Here is a 23,331-nt window from a genome sequence, read left to right on the forward strand (position 1 = left end):
ACACTGACAAGGATTGAACAGTCCCAGTTAACATCACTCAGCAGCAAGTTCCATAATGAGAGTACATTACTACACTCTTTCTGCTGGCATTCACATTTTAGTAGAAAAATGACCATCAGCATTTTCCTTTTCATCTTTCTTCACCCTGACCACTGTGGTATCCCAATTTTTACACTGCATTACACAAGTCAGAAATCTTGCCTTTTGATAGCCCAATAGACTAAAAGGTAGTTTCACCCTTGCATGTTTGAAACGTCCTCTTTTCAATTGGCCAAGGAAAGTGTCTCTCTAAATCAAAGACCTCATTTATGGCAGCCATCAGTACCTTCTATCACAAAAATATCCCCACATCCCAACTCTGCCCATCACCCCACTAGAGTATAAAATGTCGATTCCCCTGAATGACTTACATCCCAAACAGAAAGAAAAGAAATAATGGGTTGGAGGAAGGGCTGGGGTTACGAGGAAATTGCCATACAAGAAGCTTGCTGGGGTGGGGCTTGGGGGCGGCAGAGAGGATGGCAGGATGCAAGGAGTCTGGTGCATATAATAAGCTCAGCCTACAAAAGTGAGGAAGTATACAACCCTCTAGTGGTAAAATACTCAAATATAGAGAAGGTGTTTATAGAAAAGCACGGAATTATAAAGTAAAAATACAGATATCATAAAAAAATCCAGGCTACATTAAACTGTAATTTACCTTTTAAAATAAGACACTTCAGAATATTTCAAGTAGCCCCATAAAACTGCTTAAGACCTAAATTCATAAGGAGGCTATATATTGGCTTTGTTATAGGGTCCCTATGGTTTGAAAGTCTGCATCCCAATAAAAGTAAAACTGGCAGCAGAGTTAGTGCCATAAAGGATTCTTTACAGAGCTATGAAAAAATAACTGGATGCAAGAAAGAATTTGAATTTTTGCAGAACGTCCAATATAATATTTATATGAGATACCTCTTTGTAGAAGGCAGTGTAGAATTCCAGTCACTGATATAAGGAAAAGCTCTCTCTAATGAACACTAGTTCTATAACTGACTATTAGGAATCAATTAAGATAAATGTCACAGTACTTGTTCCAGAGCATAATATGGTATAATCTTTTACACTGTCTCAGCTGGGGAAAGGAGAGGTGAGTGAAAAAGAATGAATGTACCAATTGGTCAATTCAGATTACCTAATTAATGATCATTTTTTCCCCTCTCCTCCCCCTTCCACCCCCTGCCCCAACTCAACAGATCCAAGGTGCACACACTACCGCTGATTGGGCATTAGCCTTTAAAACCAACTATCAGTATGCCATCACCCATTTATTTTACAATGTTGCCTATAGGAGAAAGTAAATTGCATACCACATCCAGAGGAGCATAGTCAATATCCTCCAGCAGAATCCAGTGCCCTTTGGTGACAGCTTGTGTCAAAGTTCCAGGCTGCCACACAAACTCCCCTGGCACATCTGTACAACGATACATACCCAGTAATGTCTGTTAAAAAAAAAAAAAAAACCAGTAGAAATAAATAAAAACTGGTTTATTATATGTCTTGATAAACTCAAATAACTTACATAATATATCTAACCCCAGTATGTAAGTCATACACATAACCTGCCTAGAGCCCTGTGTGGATGCAATGTCTCTAGAGCTCTGTGCAGATACAAAATTTGTATCCACAGCTGATCCACAAAAATGGCCCGCAGATATCTGCGGATACAAAGCAGGTATCCGTGGATTTGCATGGCTCTATAAATATCAACACCATCCTCAGATAGTTTTTTTCAGTAGGATACTAATTTTAGTGTTCAAAGAAAAATGTAAGCAACAGCATTCTTGAAACACTCCTATTATTCTCTTAACAGATATTAGCTACAATCCAAAGTGATCTACAGCTAGACTCAGCCTTCTTAGGAAAAGTAGTTAACACTGGAAATGTCAGGAGTATATACACAATTTTTATTAAATCAATTACTTTCCATGGCTTGATCTGACATCCCGCTAATGTAACACATCCCAACTCTTTGTGCCTTTTACATCAAGATGAAACATGAAGTTACTATTCAAGGTACTTATAAAATAGAAAAAAAAATGAAGTTTTAGAAATAATTTACAACAGCTAAATGCATCCACTCATAGCTAGGGTCTTCCGTATCTTTATTAAAACATAACTTTTATCTTAAAAGGGAGATTACCAACTTGAAATGCAGCCCATTTAAAAAAAAAGATAAAACAGACAGGTATTCCACCTGTCCCTGGATACCCCAATAGACTGTAGTTTCACATCATATTTTCCTACTTCTAAAAATGTTTTCTACCTCCCCATCCCTGTGTGAAAAACCCACAACAAAGAGAATACCAAACTATATAGGAGAAACAATTAAACTGGAATACAGTCAAATATATAAAGCAAAAATAAGATACATTTTAAAATAAAAAGCTCTTTCTAGAAACACACTAGAAATTCTTTTCAAAGTAGCAGCCATGTTAGTCTGTATCCACAAAAAGAAAAGGAGTACTTGTGGCACCTTAGAGACTAACAAATTTATTTGAGCATAAGCTTTCGTGAGCTACAGCTCACTTCATCGGTGCCATAAAGATACACTCCTCTTCTAAGCATTTCTTGGATAGTTCAGTTATATATTTAATTTTTTTTTTAAACCTTTATACTTTGCTATTTATTTCCAGTCCCATCACACTCTCCTGAAATGGTGATCTTACAACTAAGCTCCGAGAGGCAGTTTTATTTCTACCTTTCTAAATATTTCAAAGACTCGATGAAAAGGACTAGCTCTTCCATACAAGCGGTATAGGCTGCTGCATCTGGCAACAAAATCCCCAAAGTCAACATTGTTTGTGAATGTTAGCCTGCTCACAAAACTGTAGGTGTTTAACAAAGTTAAATGAAATTCTTAGTGCCCTCCCAGCCACAGTGTAAAGCCAGAAAATGCATCAGCTCAAACTCACTAGGATATGCATGAAATATTTGAACTGTGCAATTTTCACTAGGGCCTTGTCTACATGACAGAGCTGCACCAGTTTAACTTAAAACAGTTTTAAAATCTATATAGTTACACCAGTGCAAACCCTGTGTAGACATTCATCAGTTTAAAAGTAACTTGTTTCAATGTAACTTAAACCTGCTCTCAAGTGCCTTAAGGTAAATAGAAAAAAGCCTGGTATAAAACTGAAATAAGAGTGTCCACGCAGCCTTTTACACCAGTTACTAAATCATTTTAAAATCACCCCTTTAATTAATCAGAGCAGCTCTCTCATATACACAAGTCTTAAAAAATGTAGTAACTTTAAAATAAAAAAAAAAGAATTGATGTGATGCAGTTTTTGTGAAGAATTTAAAGCTTACTAAGCCCGTATCTTGAAGTTTCTCATTTTCAAATTCTTCAATTCCCATTAGGGATTTGGACTTGCTGCAGATCAATATTTCACATTTCAAAAAACTTAAGTAATGTAAATTCATGTATAAGGATGGGGTTTTGAGTGTCAAGCATAAATGAGTTTACCCTTCCCCCAATAGCAGGAATATTTTTCCATTACCTTACTGTCTGTCTGATCTCCAAGTTGAACTTTCAGAATATGAGGGGGCTTCATTCTTCCTGTAATGACTGCTAAATACTCAATTAAAGAAGTTTTGCCACATCCTATTGGTCCCTCTAATAATACAGGATTCTGGAAAGCTACTGCCATTGCAAGGTTTTGAAGATTCATGCAGGTAGATTCAACCAGCACAAAATTCTGAATGGTACTTTCCTGTTAGGGTAGAGAACTTAAGTTACCATACTGAAGTGTTTATTCATAGATGAGTTGTGCACAGTATTACTGGAATGCTCCAATGCAGCATTCATAAAAATGAGTCTGAATACTAGAAAATGCCAGCTATATAGCTCTTACTAGGAGCTTATGCCAAATGATATAATGGATCATTGAGAATGCAGATTGAACAAACAATACTTAATGGTTAGTATTAAAATACAGATTCAATCCACCAAAAACATACAATAAAAATATACAATTTATAAAGTGTATGCATGAACTAATTTGCTCTCAAAAAACAGTCATACTACAGATGCCATAATGGTAGAGTGATTATTTTAATGTTCCACCAATGTTTATCAGATTTACCTATTAAAAAAAAAATCCTTTGATGTATACAGCAAATTAAGTCATTAGAGCAGCTCCCTATTACAGAACAAAGCCTTACCATAATCCAACAGCAGTTGTTTACTGATAACCTTACTCATGAGATTAAAGTGCTGAATCTATTCATATTTGCATAGACAACAATGTGGAGCCACTAAACTCACTGATGTACGAACATTAACAAAAATATACTAAATATTATACGTCATCTTTTACTCAGATTATTTTAGTGCATTTAGACTTTTTAATGGGAAGTTATATTTTCCAATCAGGGTGTAAAATGAATCATCAACACATTCTTAACATATCTTAACTTTTCTACAGATGTGAAAACTTCAGTTTATTCCACAGAAATTGCCATTTTCCTGACATGCAAGGAGAGAGGAGCTAGAACAGAAAATCAAACTTATCCTTCATTGAAAATATGAAGAGCCTAGTATTTTGAACTCCTATTTTAAACAAGTTTCAATTACTTATAAGAATTGGTAGATGGTCAATACAGTTTTATTTTGCTTGTAATTTTATTACTAGACAGAGTCTGGGAAATTCAGAAGTTGAAAATCCTGTCTCCTTGATTACCACACTGTTTGAGAAGTGCTGAAAAACTGATGCTCTCCACACACTTCTCCAGGTCAGTACTTTTAGATTAAACAACTTGTGCTAAGGCTGAACAGAGTCAGGAGTTGAGGTCAGGTTAGAGCGAAAGCAAGAAAGGCGGTTTGGGGAGTGGTCTAGTCTGAGAGTACTGGCTGAAGCTACAGGAAGTACAGAGGGTGGGAATGGGGAGAACAGGTTAGAGGCAGATCCTTTCTGCAGAACATGGACATGTTTCTCAGTTTGTCAATCTGTACTTCATTTGCCTTAACAGTTTACAAAAAGAAATAAAAGTTTTTAAAAAACTGTTTAGGTGAACACGTTTAAAATATGCATATTAAAACCTATCCAAAATGTGCAGAGTCCAGTGCCTTTCCTATCAATGTAAGTGTAGAAATATTTTCCTATTTGTTTTCTTTTCCTGCCTATTAGCAGGAAAGTGGCAGCCTCCACAGAGTAAGTTTTAATTTATTTAAAAAATAAATGTTAAAGAATGTCTTATTTTGGGGAGCAACTGCTGGCAAAGAGAGGGTATAAACTCATATGGCATAAAAAAACATTTCCATGAAGGTACAAATGACTGTTTCAGACCCCCTTGCTAGCTAGGCCATGACCCCATGTTCTTGAGAAAGCCTCTGGATTTGGCAAAGAGATACTATACAGAGTTGGAAAAGTAACTGCTGAACATTCTCTCAGAGCCAGTTTACAAGAGCTGATATGTAGAAACCGAACAAATCGCCGTGTTAACCCTTACACTGCTTCATTCCAACATACAGCTTCTCTGAAGTACCAACATTCCACTTCACAGTGCCTTAGTGAATGGCACAGCGTGAAATAAAATTTGCCGCCAGTACTACATACATTCAACCTCACTTAAGAAATTAACCAATGTAGGTCAATTCGTAGCATTCACATTTTAATAATTAGGAGACAATTAAGGCTGTACCTACCTGTTCTTTAGGCACAAGTTGTTGCCTTGGTAGCACAACTCCACATACTGCTATTACATTTGCAGAGAGGTCACCTGATATGATGTCTCCTTGTGTGTACTGCAGCCCTTTCTCTCTGTGCCAAAGAGAGGTGTCTGGATTGGCCAAAACAAGGGCTCTCTCCACATTCCACATCTGTGATTCTTCCAGTTGCCTGTCAAATTAGTATCCACATTCATTATTGCAGTTGGATGTAATTTACACAAAATATACTTAATCATGCAATGTATTCAATGTGAAAATGCATCTTACTTTAGTCTGAAACGTATTAATTCATCTGGATTGAAGATCTTCTTAAGGAAAGATAATTTGTGCTCATCATTCATACATGTAACCAAAGCAAGGCAATTTGAAGTGTACCTGCAAAGAACATTTTGAACAAAATAGATTTCAAAAGATTCTTCAGAAACCAATTTTTCTGATTCATAAACAAAGACACAAAATTTTAGAAGAAGAATCTTGTACATCTTTTTCCCCCAGAGGGGTCGGTAGAGAGAAAGAATTGGCCTCCCCATAGCTACAGCTGGGCTATAGATCAAGAATGTGTCGTCCGACTCTTAGTAGAAAAAAGACTCACCTTTTGGCATACAACTGATAGAGGCAATGAATTTTGTATTGTAAGCTATAAAAGTTTGCTACCCAAGGCAAAAGTGTAGTACCATTTTAAAATGATTTGCTGTGTCCTGTTTCATATTTTATTGCTTCATTTCAGTGAATGCTCTTTAAGTGTCTTTATTTACAGTATAATAATCTGAAATATTTCTCTAGAGAAAACTGACTCAAGTCTTGACATATTGAAACAATGTGCCTCACAATGTAACAAGCCTTTCTATAAGTAGGGTATATTGCGGCAAACACAACAATTAGGTGCACTTTTTAAATAGAAGCATCTCTTGGATATCTTCACCTTAAATGGAGAATCTGGCTTTCTAGAAGATCTGGCTTTCCTCTAATTCAGCAGTTAGATTGACCGTAGTATCAACAGATCAAGACATTAGCTCAAGGCTCAGTGCCAACAGAATCCTAAAACCACTTCAAATCTTTTGACTTCACTACTCGATACAGCTGCCTCTTCAAATAATGAATATATAACTTAAAAAATGTTTAGTACAAAATCTGACAGGCAAATACATTTTTCATCAGGTTTAGTCAGTTCTCATTTTCTGACCACCATCAATGTGCAGTGAGGCTGAAAGAGGAAAGCCCCCAGAAGAAGAGTGGCTCAGCACAAAATTTAAAGTCAGCTAGTTTCTCCCTTCCAAAATTACTGTAAAAAAGCCATATAAACCTACTCCGGTAAATGAACCAGTAACTCTAAAATGATAACCTTATCTCATGCCTTACTGTCAAGTGAATTTAGAGTACTGGTGTATTTTTAAAAATCGAGACAGTTAACCTTTCTTCACTCCATTGCCCAGGAGTTAGTTTGACCAGAAGTCATGATGAAGAGCTATTGAAACCCATACAGACCCCATCTGTGAACTACCACCATTGTAAGCAAGCTCCCAACCTTTCAGATCATTTTGGATCTTAGCAAAAGGTGCTATAAATGTTTTGTGTATCTTCCTGGACCCAAAGAGAGCTCACGGATTTCCTTGGGCTCTGGTGTGAGGAGCATGTGCAGGCACAACTCAGAAATTCAAGCCAGAACAAGATGATCTATAAGCACTCGTTGGAAAAAGTGGCAGCTCTGGGTTATTGAACAGCAGTGCCATCAGAAGGAAAAGGAACTGAGGCAGGAGTACAAGCACACAAACGACAGCTCTCTAAGCCTGGTGCATCACCCACTGAGTGCACTTTCTATTCTGGGTGATGCACCAGGCTTAGAGGAGCTGTCTTTTATGTGCTTTATCATAATTTAGAAAGTTAGGTAGGTGGGTGGGGGTTTTTCCCTCCATTTTGCGGTAGAAACTTTAATGTTTTTAAATGTTTACAGTTTTTATTTTAACTGAAACTTAAGACCTTTTTCTTAGGAGACATTGGTAGACATGTATGAAATCTGAACCCCAATTTAACACATTACTCCTAGGGGAATTCTGGGCCAAAAAAATTAAAAATTCTGCACACAATATTTTTAAATTCTGCATATTTTAGTTGTCAAAACAACACAATCACTCCAGTTTGAAATATTTTGGTAATTTATTTCAAAATACCTGTCAACAATACAGAAAACACCAAAAAAAAAAAAAAAAAAAGTTCCCCCGGGAGAAGAGAGTGAAAGAAAGTCCTACGACAGGGGTAGTCAATTATTTTTTGTCAAAGTCCAAATTTCTTGGTCAAGGTCTAGTCAAGGTCCAGACACCAGAGTAAATAAGTAAAAAAATAATAACAATAATGAAAATAATAAGTAAATAAAAAGATTTTGGGGTCCATTCAAAAGCGTCTGGTGGTCCGGATTTGGCCCATGGTGCACCTATTGACTACCCTGTCCTATGACAACCAGTTCCAGTTGGGGGAGGGGGTGGAGGGGTGTGGTGGGGGCCACCAGAACCAAGACACCTGCATTCCCTGCCGCCCAGTGCTCAGCTGCTGGGCACCCCCCAGCCCAGACATTCATACCCCCCTCTCCCCAAAACCCAGCCACTGGGCACCCCCACACACATACCCACACCCTCTTTCCCCCAGAGCCCAGCCACGGGGCACCCCCCAGCCCCACAAACCTCCACCCCCAGTGCCTTTACTCCCCCTAGATTCTTTACTGTCCCACTGGGGGATGTATTGCGGTGTGGCCCTGCCCTTCCTCACCATTGGCCAGAGCTGGGTCTCCCAGGACCTCTCCCATTCCCAGGAGAATGAGACCAAGCTGGGCAGAGTGTGCAGAGCCTTCAACCCCGCTGCGAGCTGGGCTCTGCAGAGTCCAGCAGCCCCTAGTGACAGCCAGCAGCCCCAATTCTGTAGGGGAAACATGGATTTCTGGGCAAATTCTGCATTGCGCAGTGGTGCAGAATTCCCCCAGGAGTGGCACATTCTTTGTCTGGTATTGCTGAAGGTTGCTCTCATCTTTCTCCTTAAAAGTGAAGGCTGCTAGGAGAAATTCAGAACATTTGTCCATGAATGGAAAAGATTTTTGGATTTAAACTTACCAGCGGACCAAAGTATCATGACTCCTTAGCAGCGGAACACACACACTCCAGTCCCACAATTCCCGGAATACAGACTGCTCTTGTTGGAGGAATAGGTATGCAGCTTCCATGAGATCACGTAACTTCATCCGTCTGCGCCCATATCGGACTGTGTTTGCATCAGAACTTTCCAAGAAGAGTCTTTGGAACACTGGTGATGTATCCTTAAAATATCTGAGAGCAAACCTTAGAGAGAGATAAGTGGAGACATTACGATAGGCAAACGTGTATATCCAGGTAATAGCACAGAAAACAATCTACAAAAGAATTCTAATCCACAAAAGTCCTGAAACAGTAATTGTTGGTACTATACAATGCAAACCAAATGTAAATTGAAGCCTTGTTTACAATTGGAAATAGTACCATTTTATCTGAGACAAGGTGGGTGATGTAATATCCTTTACTGAACCAATTTCTGCGTAGCCTGAAAATTTGTTTCACCAACAGAGCTCTTCTTCAAGTCTGGGAAAGGTACTCAGAGCATCACAGCTAAACACAAGGTGGAATAGACTGTTTAGCATAAGTAGTTAACATATTCCACCTTGTATCTGTTCCATCTTGTATTTACCTATGACACTCTGAAGCCTATATATACACACACTTAAAACGTTAGAGAGACACATATGCGCTGCTGTAGCACTTCAGTGTAGACACTTACCACAGAAACAGGAGGGATTCTCCCATCGCTGTAGCTAATCCACCTCCCCAAGAGATGGTAGCTAGGTCAAAGGAAGACTTCTTCCATCCACCTATCACTGTCTGCACAGAGGGTTAGGTCAGCATAGCTGCATCTCTCAGGGGGGTAGATTTTTCACACACCTGACAGATGTAGTAGCTACGCTGGTGTAAGTTTCCAGTGTAGACCAGCCTTGACTCCCCTTCCCAGACCCGAAGAAGAGTTCTTGTAGCTCAAAAGTTTGTTTTTTCTCACTAACAGAAGTTGGTTCAATAAAAAAGATATTACCTCACCCACCTCGTCTCTCTAATACAGTAGAACCTCAGAGTCACAAACACCAGAGTATGAACTGAACGGTCAACCACACCCCTCATCTGGAACCTCAAGTACACAATCAGACAGACAGACAGACAATAGAGTACAGTGCTGTGTTAAATGTCAACTACTAAAAAAATAAAGAGAAAGCAGCATTTTTCTTCTGCATAGTTCAAGGCTGTATTAAGTCAATGTTCAGTTGTAAACTTTTGAAAGAAACAACCATAATGTTTTGTTCAGAGTTACCAACATTCCAGAATTATGAACAACCTACATTCCCGAAGCGTTCGTAACTATGAGATTCTACTGTAACCCGAGACCACCACTTACTACTACCACCACACTGCAAACAACCATGTTAGCAGTCATTTGTCAACAGTCAGTTTAACTGACTAGTGCTGATTATACAGATTACAAGGACAAACAGTGGTCAGCACCATTTCCACTAACCAGTGTTAAGATCTTGTCAAGAGAGGTTTAATGGTTTAATTCCAATTTGCTGAACCAGTACTGACCACTTTTATTTAGGTCAAATTTGGATTTAGTAGCCTAATTTTAGATGCATAGTTTTGAAAATTTTAGCCAATGAATAATTTTCACATAACTCTCTACCATGCACGTCAGACATTTTTCTATTTTATTTCAATCATTGAAAAAGATGCATATCATGTTAGACATTGCCAGACATTCATTTAAACATGTCCTTTAATTTAAAAGCTTGGGTTTTCTCAGTCAGAGTTTCAATTCAAGAAATGTCCATTACCAAGGCAATAAAAATATATGAAAATACCCATTCTCCCATAGCCAGAAGATCCATCTACTGACTAGTCAGCACTACCTAGTATACAGCGAACAAGTTCAAACATCACACAAGCAGACATCACATCACTTACGGAAGCACATCAGGGTGGTCACCAATGAGCTTGCTCATTGCTACACAAAGCCTTTCATGCAGATCGTGGTTGATTTGGCCACCAGCATTAATGGCTTCTGCATTTCTTTCCAGTAAATCCAGCAGGATTGGTCGAAACTGACGACCAATCAGTAGAGTACATTCTTTATCCACTAATAACTGTGCTAAGGCATTGAGAATACACTGGCGATCCTGCCGAGTCCAGATCTGGAGGAGAAGAAAGTGGAAAAGGACAATTAACAGTCACGATCACATCAAAAATGAGTTATCATTCCAAATCACGTTTCAGCTACTTACGTCACCAGTCAGTTTAAGACTCAACCAGAAATTTTAAACAGAAATCAGGCAGCACATCAGATAAGTAGCAAAGGCAGAGGTAATAGGAGGTGGGGAAGGATAGGAGGCCAACTTCCCTTACTCCTCACAGCAGCCTTTAGAAATGTGTGTGGTGTCTTTTCAATCAACTGGCAAAAGGAGGTATAATGACACAAATTTTCACACCAGGCTGGAGAGCATCATAATGGAACAGAGAGCCAGGGACAAAACTAAATGACTCTAAGATCCCATGTGCCAACTTGCAACATTGAGAGTGGGGAGCCAGACCCAACGCTATGGGACAGGAGCCGCCACTGCTGGGTGAGTGCAGGGCTGCCCACCAATAGCCAATCGTATGTCATTTACTCCCCCTGAACCCCATTCCAGAACCTGGGCTCCACAACTGATTATATATACATAAATACTTGTACTCCAGGGCACCCTCTGCAGTCACACCACTGTCACTGGAAATCAGTAAGGAGCGTAGTCCACTACGCAGTCTGAAAAGCATTTATAGCAGTTATAAAGAAACACCATTACAACCTCGGGTAACATGCCTGTTTATTATTTCTGTTTAAGACACCAAACCTTAAATCAGTCATGCTATAAATGACTTTCTTTCCACGTTTCTGATAGTGTTTAAGGTACACAACACTTCTGAGAGAAGGAATTTTTTATTTGCAGTTTTGAAGAATATTTTCAACGGTCATGTCCAAGGGACCATTTATACAAGAAAATGCATCACAAATTCTGCAAAAGAGAACAAATAAGACCCAGACTGGTTATCAACACCAGTTCATTCCCATTCTCTTTATGTAAAAAAACAACTAGTCTTTTCTCAAGTCTTTGTTTTGCAGCCTACTGCTATTATCTCCCAGTCATAAAACAGTTCTTGTGGAAACTTATCTCCCTTCTTGTTCAAGGTTCTGTGTAGCAAAACATAAAGCAGTATAAATACATTCATACAACATTCTTATCCCTCGCTCCAAACAACATAAATTGTCTTGACCAGCTCCTCATTTACCATTAGTTTTGTTCTTGTGAAACCGAACACTGAGTTTCCCTCACTTCCTCTCAGCTCTCAGAGGAGAATAAACCCAGAGACAACATACTTTTCTCTGACACCAGCTAAGAGTCTACTATTTTTATTTTATAGGTGGTTTGAACCAATTGTTTTATGTTCATCAGGGACATGGAAGAGTCTGTTCATTACAGAATTTAGAACAGGTGCTCAATTTTGAGTAGCAAAAACTATTCTATTATTTTTAACTGCTGTAACAATTGATAAGTTGTACAAAGACAATATAGATCAGTATAGAGATGAGTCTGCATAGTAAAATCAAAAGGTAACAATGAAAATACACAAAGCCAAGCAGGCAAATTGGGTATTAATTTTATCACTTGTGGAAGATGAGAAGCTGAGGCTTTATAAGTCAGGCAATAGAATCATAGAATATCAGGGTTGGAAGGGACCTCAGGAGGTCATCTAGTCCAACCCCCTGCTCAAAGCAGAACCAATCCCCAATTAAATCATCCCAGCCAGGGCTTTGTCAAGCCTGACCTTAAAAACTTCTAAGGAAGGAGATTCTACCACCTCCCTAGGCAACGCATTCCAGTGTTTCACCACCCTCCTAGTGAAAAAGTTTTTCCTAATATCCAACCTAAACCTCCCCCACTGCAACTTGAGACCATTACTACTTGTCCTGTCCTCTTCTACCACTGAGAATAGTCTAGAACCATCCTCTCTGGAACCACCTCTCAGGTAGTTGAAAGCAGCTATCAAATCCCCCCTCATTCTTCTCTTCTGCAGACTAAACAATCCCAGTTCTCTCAGCCTCTCCTCATAAGTCATGTGTTCCAGACCCCTAATCATTTTTGTTGCCCTTCGCTGGACTCTCTCCAATTTATCCACGTCCTTCTTGTAGTGTGGGGCCCAAAACTGGACACAGTACTCCAGATGAGGCCTCACCAATGTCGAATAGAGGGGGACGATCACATCCCTCGATCTGCTCGCTATGCCCCTACTTATACATCCCAAAATGCCATTGGCCTTCTTGGCAACAAGGGCACACTGCTGACTCATATCCAGCTTCTCGTCCACTGTCACCCCTAGGTCCTTTTCCGCAGAACTGCTGCCTAGCCATTCGGTCCCTAGTCTGTAGCTGTGCATTGGGTTCTTCCGTCCTAAGTGCAGGACCCTGCACTTATCCTTATTGAACCTCATCAGTTTTCTTTTGGCCCAATCCTCCAATTTGTCTAGGTCCCTCTGTATCCTATCCCTGCCCTCCAGCGTATCTACCACTCCTCCCAGTTTAGTATCATCCGCAAATTTGCTGAGAGTGCAATCCACACCATCCTCCAGATCATTTATGAAGATATTGAACAAAACCGGCCCCAGGACCGACCCCTGGGGCACTCCACTTGACACCGGCTGCCAACTAGACATGGAGCCAATACACAAACAGCACCAGCATAATTTCCCTATACCGCTCACATACCTCAGTACCGGCATGGAGGGATCACATCTAGGGTGGAAGAGTAATTTAGTCTCCAAGTCTACTCAATCCTTAGCTACTCCAATAAGACAGCTAACAGGGATGCTTATTTTGTTTCTGAGACAGTCCTTTGGTTCTACAGGCAACGAGGTAAAATTTAGGCTGCCAACTAAGAGAATAAAGTCCAGGGCCCCCATGGTAGCAGCCAAAGTTCTCAGCATTGGGCTTAAGAGAAATGTTGAACACATGCTGAGTACCCTGAAGCCTATTTCTGTAGCCTTGAACAAAATGCAGGGAAACAGCCGTTTTATTGCTGACACTGTTGAAAATTGGAAGGAACTGAGTGAGATCTTAGAAAGAGACATATGCAATGACAGAGTTAAATTACAAGCATTAAAAAAAATGAATAGGACAAGCACTATCTCCAGCTCATTTTCTTGCAAATATTCTCAATACTCAGTACCAGGGTCAAACCTTAACTGCTGAAGAAGAGGAGTTGGCAATGACATGGACATCCATCAATCATCCCTCAATAATGCCAACTATAATAAACTTCAGAGCTAAGGGTGAACCATTCAAGAAATATGTTTGCTGATGATGTTTTAAAGAAAGTCACACCAGTGAACTGGTGGAAGTCACTTAAGCACTTGGATTCAGAGACTGTTGAAGTGATAATCTAATTTTTAACAGCAGTAGCTTCTTCTGACGGTGTAGAAAGAATATTTTCTTCCTTTGGACTAATTCATTCCAAATTGAGAAATCGTTTGGGACCTGAAAAAGCAGGAAAGCTTGTTTTTCTTTTCCAGATTATGAACAAACAGGAAAACGAAGGTGAGGACAACTGAGTTAGCTGCAGAAGCCAATATTTTAAGTTTCTCATGTTGACCTGGCTAACATAGTCGATTTAATTTCTGTTTTTAAAAAAATATATTTCATTAACTATTTTAGTTAAAAACAATGTTAACAAAAACAAACCTGATTTTAAAAAACTTGAATGTTTAACTACATTCAAAAATTCATATGCTTGTTTTGTTAAAATATTATATGTTTGCTGTTGAAGAAAAAAATCCAGAATACATAACATTGTTTTAGTTAAATAAAACAATTTAAATGTCTGTCTGGCGATGTTCTCCTCCTAATACAGCATGGCAAGAAAATCTTTCAAATATTAATGATTAACCTAATGAACTGGAGATAGTTCACCTCCCAATGACTTCATAAATATCTGCTTCAATTACCTTTGGTAAATGAAATAACCAACCATTTAAATTATGATTTAAATCAATTTGATGTAAATCAAATCCACCCCAGGTCCCTCACCAAAAGCTCTTAAGCAAACTAAGCAGTCACGGAATAAGAGTGAAGGCCCTCTCATGAATCAACAACAGGTCAAAAGACAGGAAACAAAGGATAGGAATAAACAGTCAGTTTTCACAGTGGAGAAAGATCAATAACAAGGTCCCAGAAGGATCGGTCCTGGGACTGTACTGTTCATCCTATTCATAGATGATCTGGAAAAGGGGGTGAACAGTGAGGTGGCAAAATTTTCAGACAACACAAAATTACTCAAGATAGTTAAGTCCAAAGCAGACTGCAAAGTGTTACAAAGGGATCTCACTGAACAGGCTGAGTGGATGACAAAATGATCAATGAAATTCATTGTCGATAAGTGCAAAGCAATTCATATTGGAAAGCATAATCCCAACTATACATACAGAACCACAGGGTCTAAACTAGCTGTTACCACTCAAGAAAGATCTTGGAGTCACTGTGGGTAGGTCTTTGAAAACATCTGCTCAATGTGCAGCTTCAATCATAAAAGCTAACTGGAAAGAGATTGATAAGAAGACAGAAAATATCATAATCCCTCTACATAAATCGATGGTACACCCACACACTGAATAATACATGCAGTTCTGATGGCCCCCATTTCAAAAGAAGATATAGTAGAATTTGAAAAGATGCTGAAAAGAGCAGCAAAAACTATTAGGGGTATGGAACAAATTCCATTCAAGTAGAAATTAAAAACATATATATATTTTTTCTCCACTGAATGCATCTGATGAAGTGAGCTGTAGTTCATGAAAGCTTATGCTCAAATAAATTGGTTAGTCTCTAAGGTGCCACAAGTACTCCTTTTCTTTTTGCGAATACAGACTAACACGGCTGCTACTCTGAAACCCATTAAAAAGATTGGGACTGTTCATCTTAGAAGAGACGACTAAGAGAGGATATGTTAGAGATCCACAAAATCATGAATGGTATGCAGAAAGTGAATAGGGAAGTATTATTTACCCCTTCACATAACAAAAGAAATAGGGGTCACCTGATGACAGAATAGGTAGCAGGTTTAAAAACAAACATAAGCAAGTACTTCTTCACTCAATGTAGTCAACTTGTGGAGCTCATTGCCAAGGGGCGTCCTGAAGGTCAAAAGTACAACTGGGTTCAAAAAAGAATTAGATACATTCATGGAAGATAGGTCTACCATTTGATATTTGCCAAGATGATCAGAGACACTCCACAAATGAGTGTGGTTTGGTTTAAAAATTTGTGTTCTGAAACAAACATCTGTGGAGTGTCTAGGTTAGCATTTAAAAATATGCTGTTTTAAATTAACTGATGATCATTTAACTCAAGTTAAAATGGAAGCACAAACTATAGTCTAGACTTACCCTTAGAGTTACAGTAGGAAGACGTTGAGTTTAAATTAAGTTAGCCAAACTACGCTAAGCTGGACTGAAATTGACCTTTTTCCTCATGTAGATATAGGGTAACATCTTTAGCTCGTCACCTTCTAAGCTCAAGACAGATAAAATAAGCTGAGGTGGTAACCTACATACCTATGGAAGAGGTCAGGCTTAGCTAGCATGTGTCAACTAAGGCTTTGTCTCCACTAGCACTTTTGTCAGTCAGGGGTGTGAAAAAAACACCCTCCAGACCAACACAAGTTTCACCAACAAATGTGTCAGTGTGGACAGCGCTATGTCGGTGGGAGATGCTCTTTTGTCAACATACCTACCGCCACTCATTGGGGGTGGTTTAATTATGCTGGCAAGAGAGCTCTCCCCCACCGGCACACAGCGGCTACCCAGGAGACTTTACAGCGGTGTAGCTGCAGCAGTACAGCTGTAAGGTGAGTAGTGTAGACACAGCCTAAGCCTGGCCTAGGCTCAACCACATTTCCTAATCAAGACAAACCTACAGAGCAGTGGTTCTCAAACTAGGGCCGCCGCTTGTTCAGGGAAAAGCCCCTGGCGGGCCAGGAAGGGCGGCCAGCACATCCCTTGGCCGGCATCGCTTCCCGCAGCCCCCATTGGCCTGGAGCGGCGAACCACAGCCAGTGGGAGCTGCGATCGGCCGAACCTGCAGACGCAGCAGGTAAACAAACTGGCCCGACCCGTTAGAGGCTTTCCCTGAACAAGCGGCAGCCCTAGTTTGAGAACCACTGCTATAGAGAACAAACAGTACATTCTACTGCCTTGGAACAGGAAACTTCCTAATAGGCAATAAACTATTTAATATGAGGACAAAGATTGGGGAGGATAACAGTCCCACCTAAACTAATATCAAGGATAACAGATAACATGGTCACTACTGTGGGCTAGATACAAATGCAACAACTGCCATTTTCTAGCTGTAAAGGCTTGTGCCTAATTTAAACTAATCACAAATGTATTGAAAAGGAGAGGGTCAGGGGATGAACAAGCATAACTGCACCAAGGGCAGATGAAAATAATCTTCAGTTGCCTTCATGCGAGGAAGTATTGACAGCCAAATGGCGCTCCTGTCGGGTTTTATTCAAAACACTATTTCCTTGTTCTAAATGTTTTGTGCAGTGTTAAGTTCTATCATTTAATTTGAATGCTAGACTTTCATCTGATCTGGAGATTCAACTGCAGGTTTGTGTTGTCCCACATGAAAAGAGAACATGTACACACTGCTCACTCTGTCTGTGCACAGATCCCATATCATCCTGAGGTGAAGGGCATTAAGATGAATGGTGCGCAAGTTAAGTATCAAAAGTTTATTTCCAGTGTAGAGTTTGATTTGGAAAGCATCGGCAGACTAGGTTCATAACACTAGAGAGCAGCAATCACAAGCCAATCTGATGTTATGATAACACATATAATAAATTGTTAGAGATATTTCTCTCCCAATTCTGAACATGTATCTAGCGAGTTATTTTTATTTCTGCACTGAAGGTTAGAACATGCATGTCATGGTAGATCACCATATTTGATCCTTTTTAAAAAAGGATCATTAATTTTTTTGTGACTAAAGTTTTAGTGGCTTTACACGTAGTAGCTAGAGCCATCTACAAAGTCAGACAGAACCACACCTGTCTAACATACACATCCTCCTGCACGGTAAATGGGAAAAAGCTAAATACTACCAAGAAATGGCCAAAAAGAGTGAGATAAAACAATATGTGCAACTACATCCAGGCAATACCCTGAATGGTATGTGTAAATGCAAGGCTTGTTAAAGCCCAGTAAAGACCAAATATCTTCAGATTGCTAGTGTTTGAAGAGACTGTTGTAAACCACCCATCTCAGGGATGGAGGATTTCCACCTCTGCAGGAGAAGCTTCTTTATTAATAGAATCATTCACAGAAACCACAGCTCTTCAGAGCCAGAGAGGCAGAAAGAGCTCAGCACTGAGCACAAACCATGCCTTTGCTACATGTTATGTGACTGCATATCTGGTAGCTAAATCTTTTTGTTTGTTTTAAAGCTTAACATTTTAAGGAGGAGGCAGTTTGCCCCAGTTGTTAGGGTACTAGACTGGGTCTCCGGAAGCATAGAGCCTATTCTTGCTCTGCTTTGGCTTGCTGGGTGACCTTCGGGGAGTGAGTTCACCTCTCTGTTCTTCAGTTTCCCCATCTGTGAAGGGAGTAATGACAATAACTCCTTGGTAAAATGATGGAGAGCTGCAAATTATTATTTTATTAAAAAATCCCTCAGTTCATATACATCTGAGAAGTGAAAGTCATAATGCAAGATAAACTAGCATAAACGTAAAGTAATCCCAAAGAATCAACCAATTTGAGAACCAGAATCTAGTGTCCCAGATGTCCCTTAAGACTCTCTCAAATGTTCTCTCCTACCTGCTGCTTAAGCCATAACTACATAGAGATATTGCCCAAAGACTCAGAACTTTCAATTCAAGTTTCTCAGTTCACAGAGTGATGAAAGACGGAGAAAAAAAGAAGGATGTTGTGTTACCCTCCTGCTTGTAGTTTGACCTTCACATTTCTGAACTGTGGCCACAAAACCCCACACTGCCACAAGGAGCCAAAACGACTTTCTCTAATAAAACCAGCATATGAGACTGCACCCATGAAAATGCAACATTCTGATTCAAAAGAGTTTGCAGTCCAAATATTTGCTGCACATTAAGGACAATAGAAAATGTATGTTAGTTGTGACAGTACCTTTTCCCATACGGTATGAACATTCAGGCTGAGTATTTTATTGTGGCAGATGCCCAAATACTGGTGATAATGCCTATTATGCTAACTCACATTTACATTGCTACTGGACCAGGGTGTCTGTAAACATTACTAGAACAATTGAGTTTGATTATTTTTAAACACAGAAATTGAAGATACATTCTCACATGGATGCAGCACAACTCTGGGTCTACACTTAAAAGTTATATCGGCTTAGCTATATCGATCACTAGATGTGGAAAAAAACATAGATGCAGCTCTATCGACAGAAGTGTGCTGCTCTCAACCTATCTAATATCATTCGAGGTGGTGTTCCTACAAGCAGATAGAAAAATTCTTTTTCTGGTGGTAGGCTGCATCTACACAAGGGGGCTATGCCAGCATGGACTGTGCAGTGCAGACATAGTTTTAATAGGTAAGGCTAGTGCTTGTGAAATATATCTCCTTGACACCACTGAAAACTGGAAATCCTCTGTTCATAGAGTAAATAAGGCATAACTAGCAGCAGTGAAAACTTCCCCCTACTTTTCCTTACCAGCCTTTCTTGAACCTACTCTAGATAGAAAAATCCCTCTAAATGTGAGAAGGGTCATTCTGTTACCATGACAATTCAATACTTAGCTTCTCACAGAGTTGCCAACAAGGGTGCCAATTGTGTGGGTGCTGCATGATATGGATCCCCCGCAAGTGAAAACTGTACTAAGCCAAACTCATTTCATCTAGTCCAAATAAATACCACGTGCCCATAATCACACCAATACCTCTCATTTTAGACTCAAATTAATTGCTGCCCCTCACAAGGGTGCTTGCATTACCCAGAAATGCAGGGTCAGGAAATTAAGAGTGGTTGAAATTTTGGCATGATTATTTTTCTTTAGCTGAGACACTATTTATATGACTCATTTAAGCATGAACAGCAACATCCCTTACAACCAGAGGGAGAAGCTTTAAATGCTTATTTAAAATGAATCCCAAAAGCAGGATTCTCTTCCCCAAATTACTCCTGCAGGAATTCTGTTCCAAAATTTAAAAAATTCTGCGCACAATATTTTAAAATTTTGCAAAATTCTGCATATTTTAGTTGTCAAAATAACACAATATAATCATTCCAGTTTCAATTACTTTTGTAATTTATTTCAAAATACCTGTCAACAAGTATGTCAACAATACAGTCAGCAGCAAAAAAGATTCCCCCAGGAGTAGAGAGTTAAAGAAACCCCTACGACAACCCATTTCCAGTTGGATGGTGCTGGTGGAGGCTATGTGGGGCCTCCAGAGCCTAGACCCCTGCATTCCCATTCCCCCAGAGCTCAGCTGCAGGATACCCCCCAGCCCAGACACCAGCACCCCAAGAGGCTTTACTCCCCCCAGCTTCTTTACTGTCCTGCCAGGGGACGTGGTGCGGTGCAGCCCTGCCATTCCTTACCCTTTGCCAGAGCTGGGTCTCCCGGGCCCTCTCCTCTCCCTGGGAGAATGAGGATCAAGCAGATCGTGCAGCCTCCAGCCCAGCCAGGCTGGATGCTCTGCTCACTGAGAGCTGGGCACTGCAAAGTCCAGCGGCCCCTGGTGGTGGCCAGCAGCTCTGCAGCCCAATTCTGTGGGGGGAAAACGGGGAATTCTGCAAAATTCTACATTGTGCAGTGGCACAGAATTCCCCCAGGAGTACCAAATAGATTTTGGACAAGTCCCTTTGACAATGATTTATGAAACACTAAAGAGACAAGGAAAGGGAGCCAAACAAAAGTACTGAAGTTGCAGAACAATACAAGCAGAATGTATCCTGTATATAAAGCCATAAAGATACAATATATTTAGCAAATTAAAATGATGAACAGAAAGGATGGCTGGAGATGATTGCTGTTGAGTGACCCCAGCCTAATATATAAGGTACTAAGTTCTCGAAAGCTGAAGGTCCAAAGCCTGGCAATACCACAACAGCCTTTCATCTCGCCAAAAGAATTAACTACTATCCACCAAGGTTCTACCACTGGCCCCTATTCTACAATCCATCTTTCTATCAGTTTCCAGCAAGCAAGAGTAATACAATTGAAGCTCACCTTCTCCTAAAGCTACAGGAAAGGGGAAGGACATTCTCTCTCTCAAACTATTTCTCATACATTCTCCCTCCTGGCTCCAGTCAGAGAGAGATGGACTTCTCTGCCTCTTCTTGCTACTCTACCCTTCCCCGCTTCCATTTCTCAGGTCTTTCTCCCTCATGAATAACTTCAATACCTGACTCCGCTGCTTCTCGTCTGTCAGATTCAGCTCCCAAATGTATCATTCTGACAGTCTTGTCAATTTCCTACAACATATAACTTGGCAGCTGAAGTTTCTGACTTTATTAAGAGGAAATATCCGGACTGGTTTGATGAGAATGACTCTCAACTATGTCAGCTTTTGAACTCGCTGCATGCTTTTGCTCCAAGCCTACAAAGCAGATAAAGTTCAGCTGCTAGGAGGGCTGAATATCATTGAGCAAATCAGATGGTTCAGACCAGACTTCAGCAAATGATAAAGCAGTGGCAGAAAACAAAGTGGCAAAATTACAACCAATAGCAGACCGCAAACACACCAAAAGCTTTTTTCCTGGTCTCCATGCTGGGTATGCTCCCAGGTGAAACGGGATAACCCTTGTACGCACTCTGGATGGCAATCAACTTTTAATTGACAAAAAATAAATGCTTGATGGATGGAACATTTCAGTTCACTTCTCAACTACCCTTCAGACATCCCTGAGGAAGCAATGAATGCCCTTCCGCAACTCCCTTTAGAAGAAGGGCCTGCACCAGCCCCTACCTCATACAAGACTACAGTCAAGCAGATATCACAAGAGAAATCACCTGGACTAGATGCCATTCCAGCAGAACTGTACAAGCAGGCTGGCTACCATATTGCAAGGCACCTTACAAGGCTCTTCCAAATTATATGGGAGCAAGAGTCAGTGTCACAGGATTTTGAGGATGTCAATATTGTTCACCTTTATCAATTTGCCCTATCACCTTTAAGGTGATCATCTCTCAGCATTTCCCTACCTTCTGCTCCTGGGTTATACTGAATAGACCTAACAACTATTTTTGGAAACCATTTTCCTTGAGTCTCAGTGGGGATTTCGGTCTGAATGGGGCACTACACACATGATCTTTGCAGCCCCTCAGCTCCAGGAAAAATTCCAGGAACAAAACTGTGGCTTTCATATGGTGTTAATCAACTTAGCCAAGGTTTTTGATTCTGTAAATCATGAGGGACTCCGGAAACTTCTGTTCATCTTTGGATGCTGTGCAAAGTTTATTTCTGTCATCTGGTCCTTCCATAATGGGATAATGGTCAGAGTGATGGAAAATGGAAAGATAGCAGACCACTGTCACTAATGGCCCCAAACAAGGCTCTGTGCTTGCTCCCATACTCTTTTCCATCCTTTTTTTGGCTATGCTTATGCATGCATTTCATAACACTGACAGAGGAATATTTATTCAGTTCTGCACCGATGGGAAATTGTTTAATCTGCAACCCTTCTGTGCTCATACAAAAGTGGCAGCTTTACTTATTATTTACTTTTTACTTTTATTTGCTGATGACTGTGCACTAGCTACAGGTTTCCGAGTAGCAGCCGTGTTGGTCTGTATTCGCAAAAAGAAAAGGAGTACTTGTGGCACCTTAGAAACTCAAATAAATTTGTTAGTCTCTAAGGTGACACAAGTACTCCTTTTCTTTGTGCACTAGTTGTTCACCAGATTAATGACATTCAATTTATAACTGATCACTTCGTTCATGCAGTTAATTGCTTTAGTTTCACAATTAGTCTAAAAAAAACCCCCTGAAATACTGTATGAACCGGTGCAGGGAGATGTGCATGTCTACCCATTTATTAAGATCAACACCACTCCTCTCAACGCTCCTCTTGATACCTGGAGAGCATGCTGTCTAAGGCGAACTCTGCATTTGGGAAGTTGCCACACCACCTACAGAATGATAAGGGCACCAAAATAAGCGATAATCAAAATATCTAACGACACTTCTGTATGGTTGTGAGACATGAACAACACATTGCCTCATTCCAGGAAACTTGATCAGTCCCATTTGCCTTCAGTCTGTTTGCAGGGTCAAATAGTTGATCAAGATTCCTAATACCAAAATCCTTAATTGCTGACAGACGTCCGGCACTCAAAACATGTTCATAATGGCTCAGCTGCATTGGTCTGGGCACCTTGTTTGTACGGCTGACTCAAGAACACTCAAGGCCATATTTTGTGGTCAGTTACAACAAGGCAGTCACTCTCATGGTTGTTGGCACAAATGGTATAAAGATACACT

The 23,331-nt window shown here is 40.1% G+C and overlaps 1 protein-coding gene across 4 annotated transcripts in view; it reads right to left on the reverse strand.

Annotated features, from left to right (window-relative positions):
- MDN1 (midasin AAA ATPase 1) overlaps positions 1 to 23,331 on the reverse strand; it is a 164,194-nt gene that overhangs the window by 139,095 nt on the left and 1,768 nt on the right. For all 4 annotated transcript variants that reach the window (XM_075126578.1, XM_075126580.1, XM_075126579.1 and 1 more), the window contains exons 2-7: positions 10,735 to 10,961; positions 8,812 to 9,036; positions 5,981 to 6,088; positions 5,690 to 5,882; positions 3,543 to 3,755; positions 1,350 to 1,481 (exon numbers count right to left, since the gene is read on the reverse strand). In XM_075126578.1, coding sequence (XP_074982679.1) covers positions 1,350 to 1,481; positions 3,543 to 3,755; positions 5,690 to 5,882; positions 5,981 to 6,088; positions 8,812 to 9,036; positions 10,735 to 10,961 — 1,098 coding nt within the window. The remainder of the gene's footprint in view (positions 1 to 1,349; positions 1,482 to 3,542; positions 3,756 to 5,689; positions 5,883 to 5,980; positions 6,089 to 8,811; positions 9,037 to 10,734; positions 10,962 to 23,331) is intronic.

The sequence above is a fragment of the Caretta caretta genome, chromosome 3 (assembly GCF_965140235.1).
Source record: "Caretta caretta isolate rCarCar2 chromosome 3, rCarCar1.hap1, whole genome shotgun sequence".
Taxonomy (NCBI): domain Eukaryota; kingdom Metazoa; phylum Chordata; order Testudines; family Cheloniidae; genus Caretta; species Caretta caretta.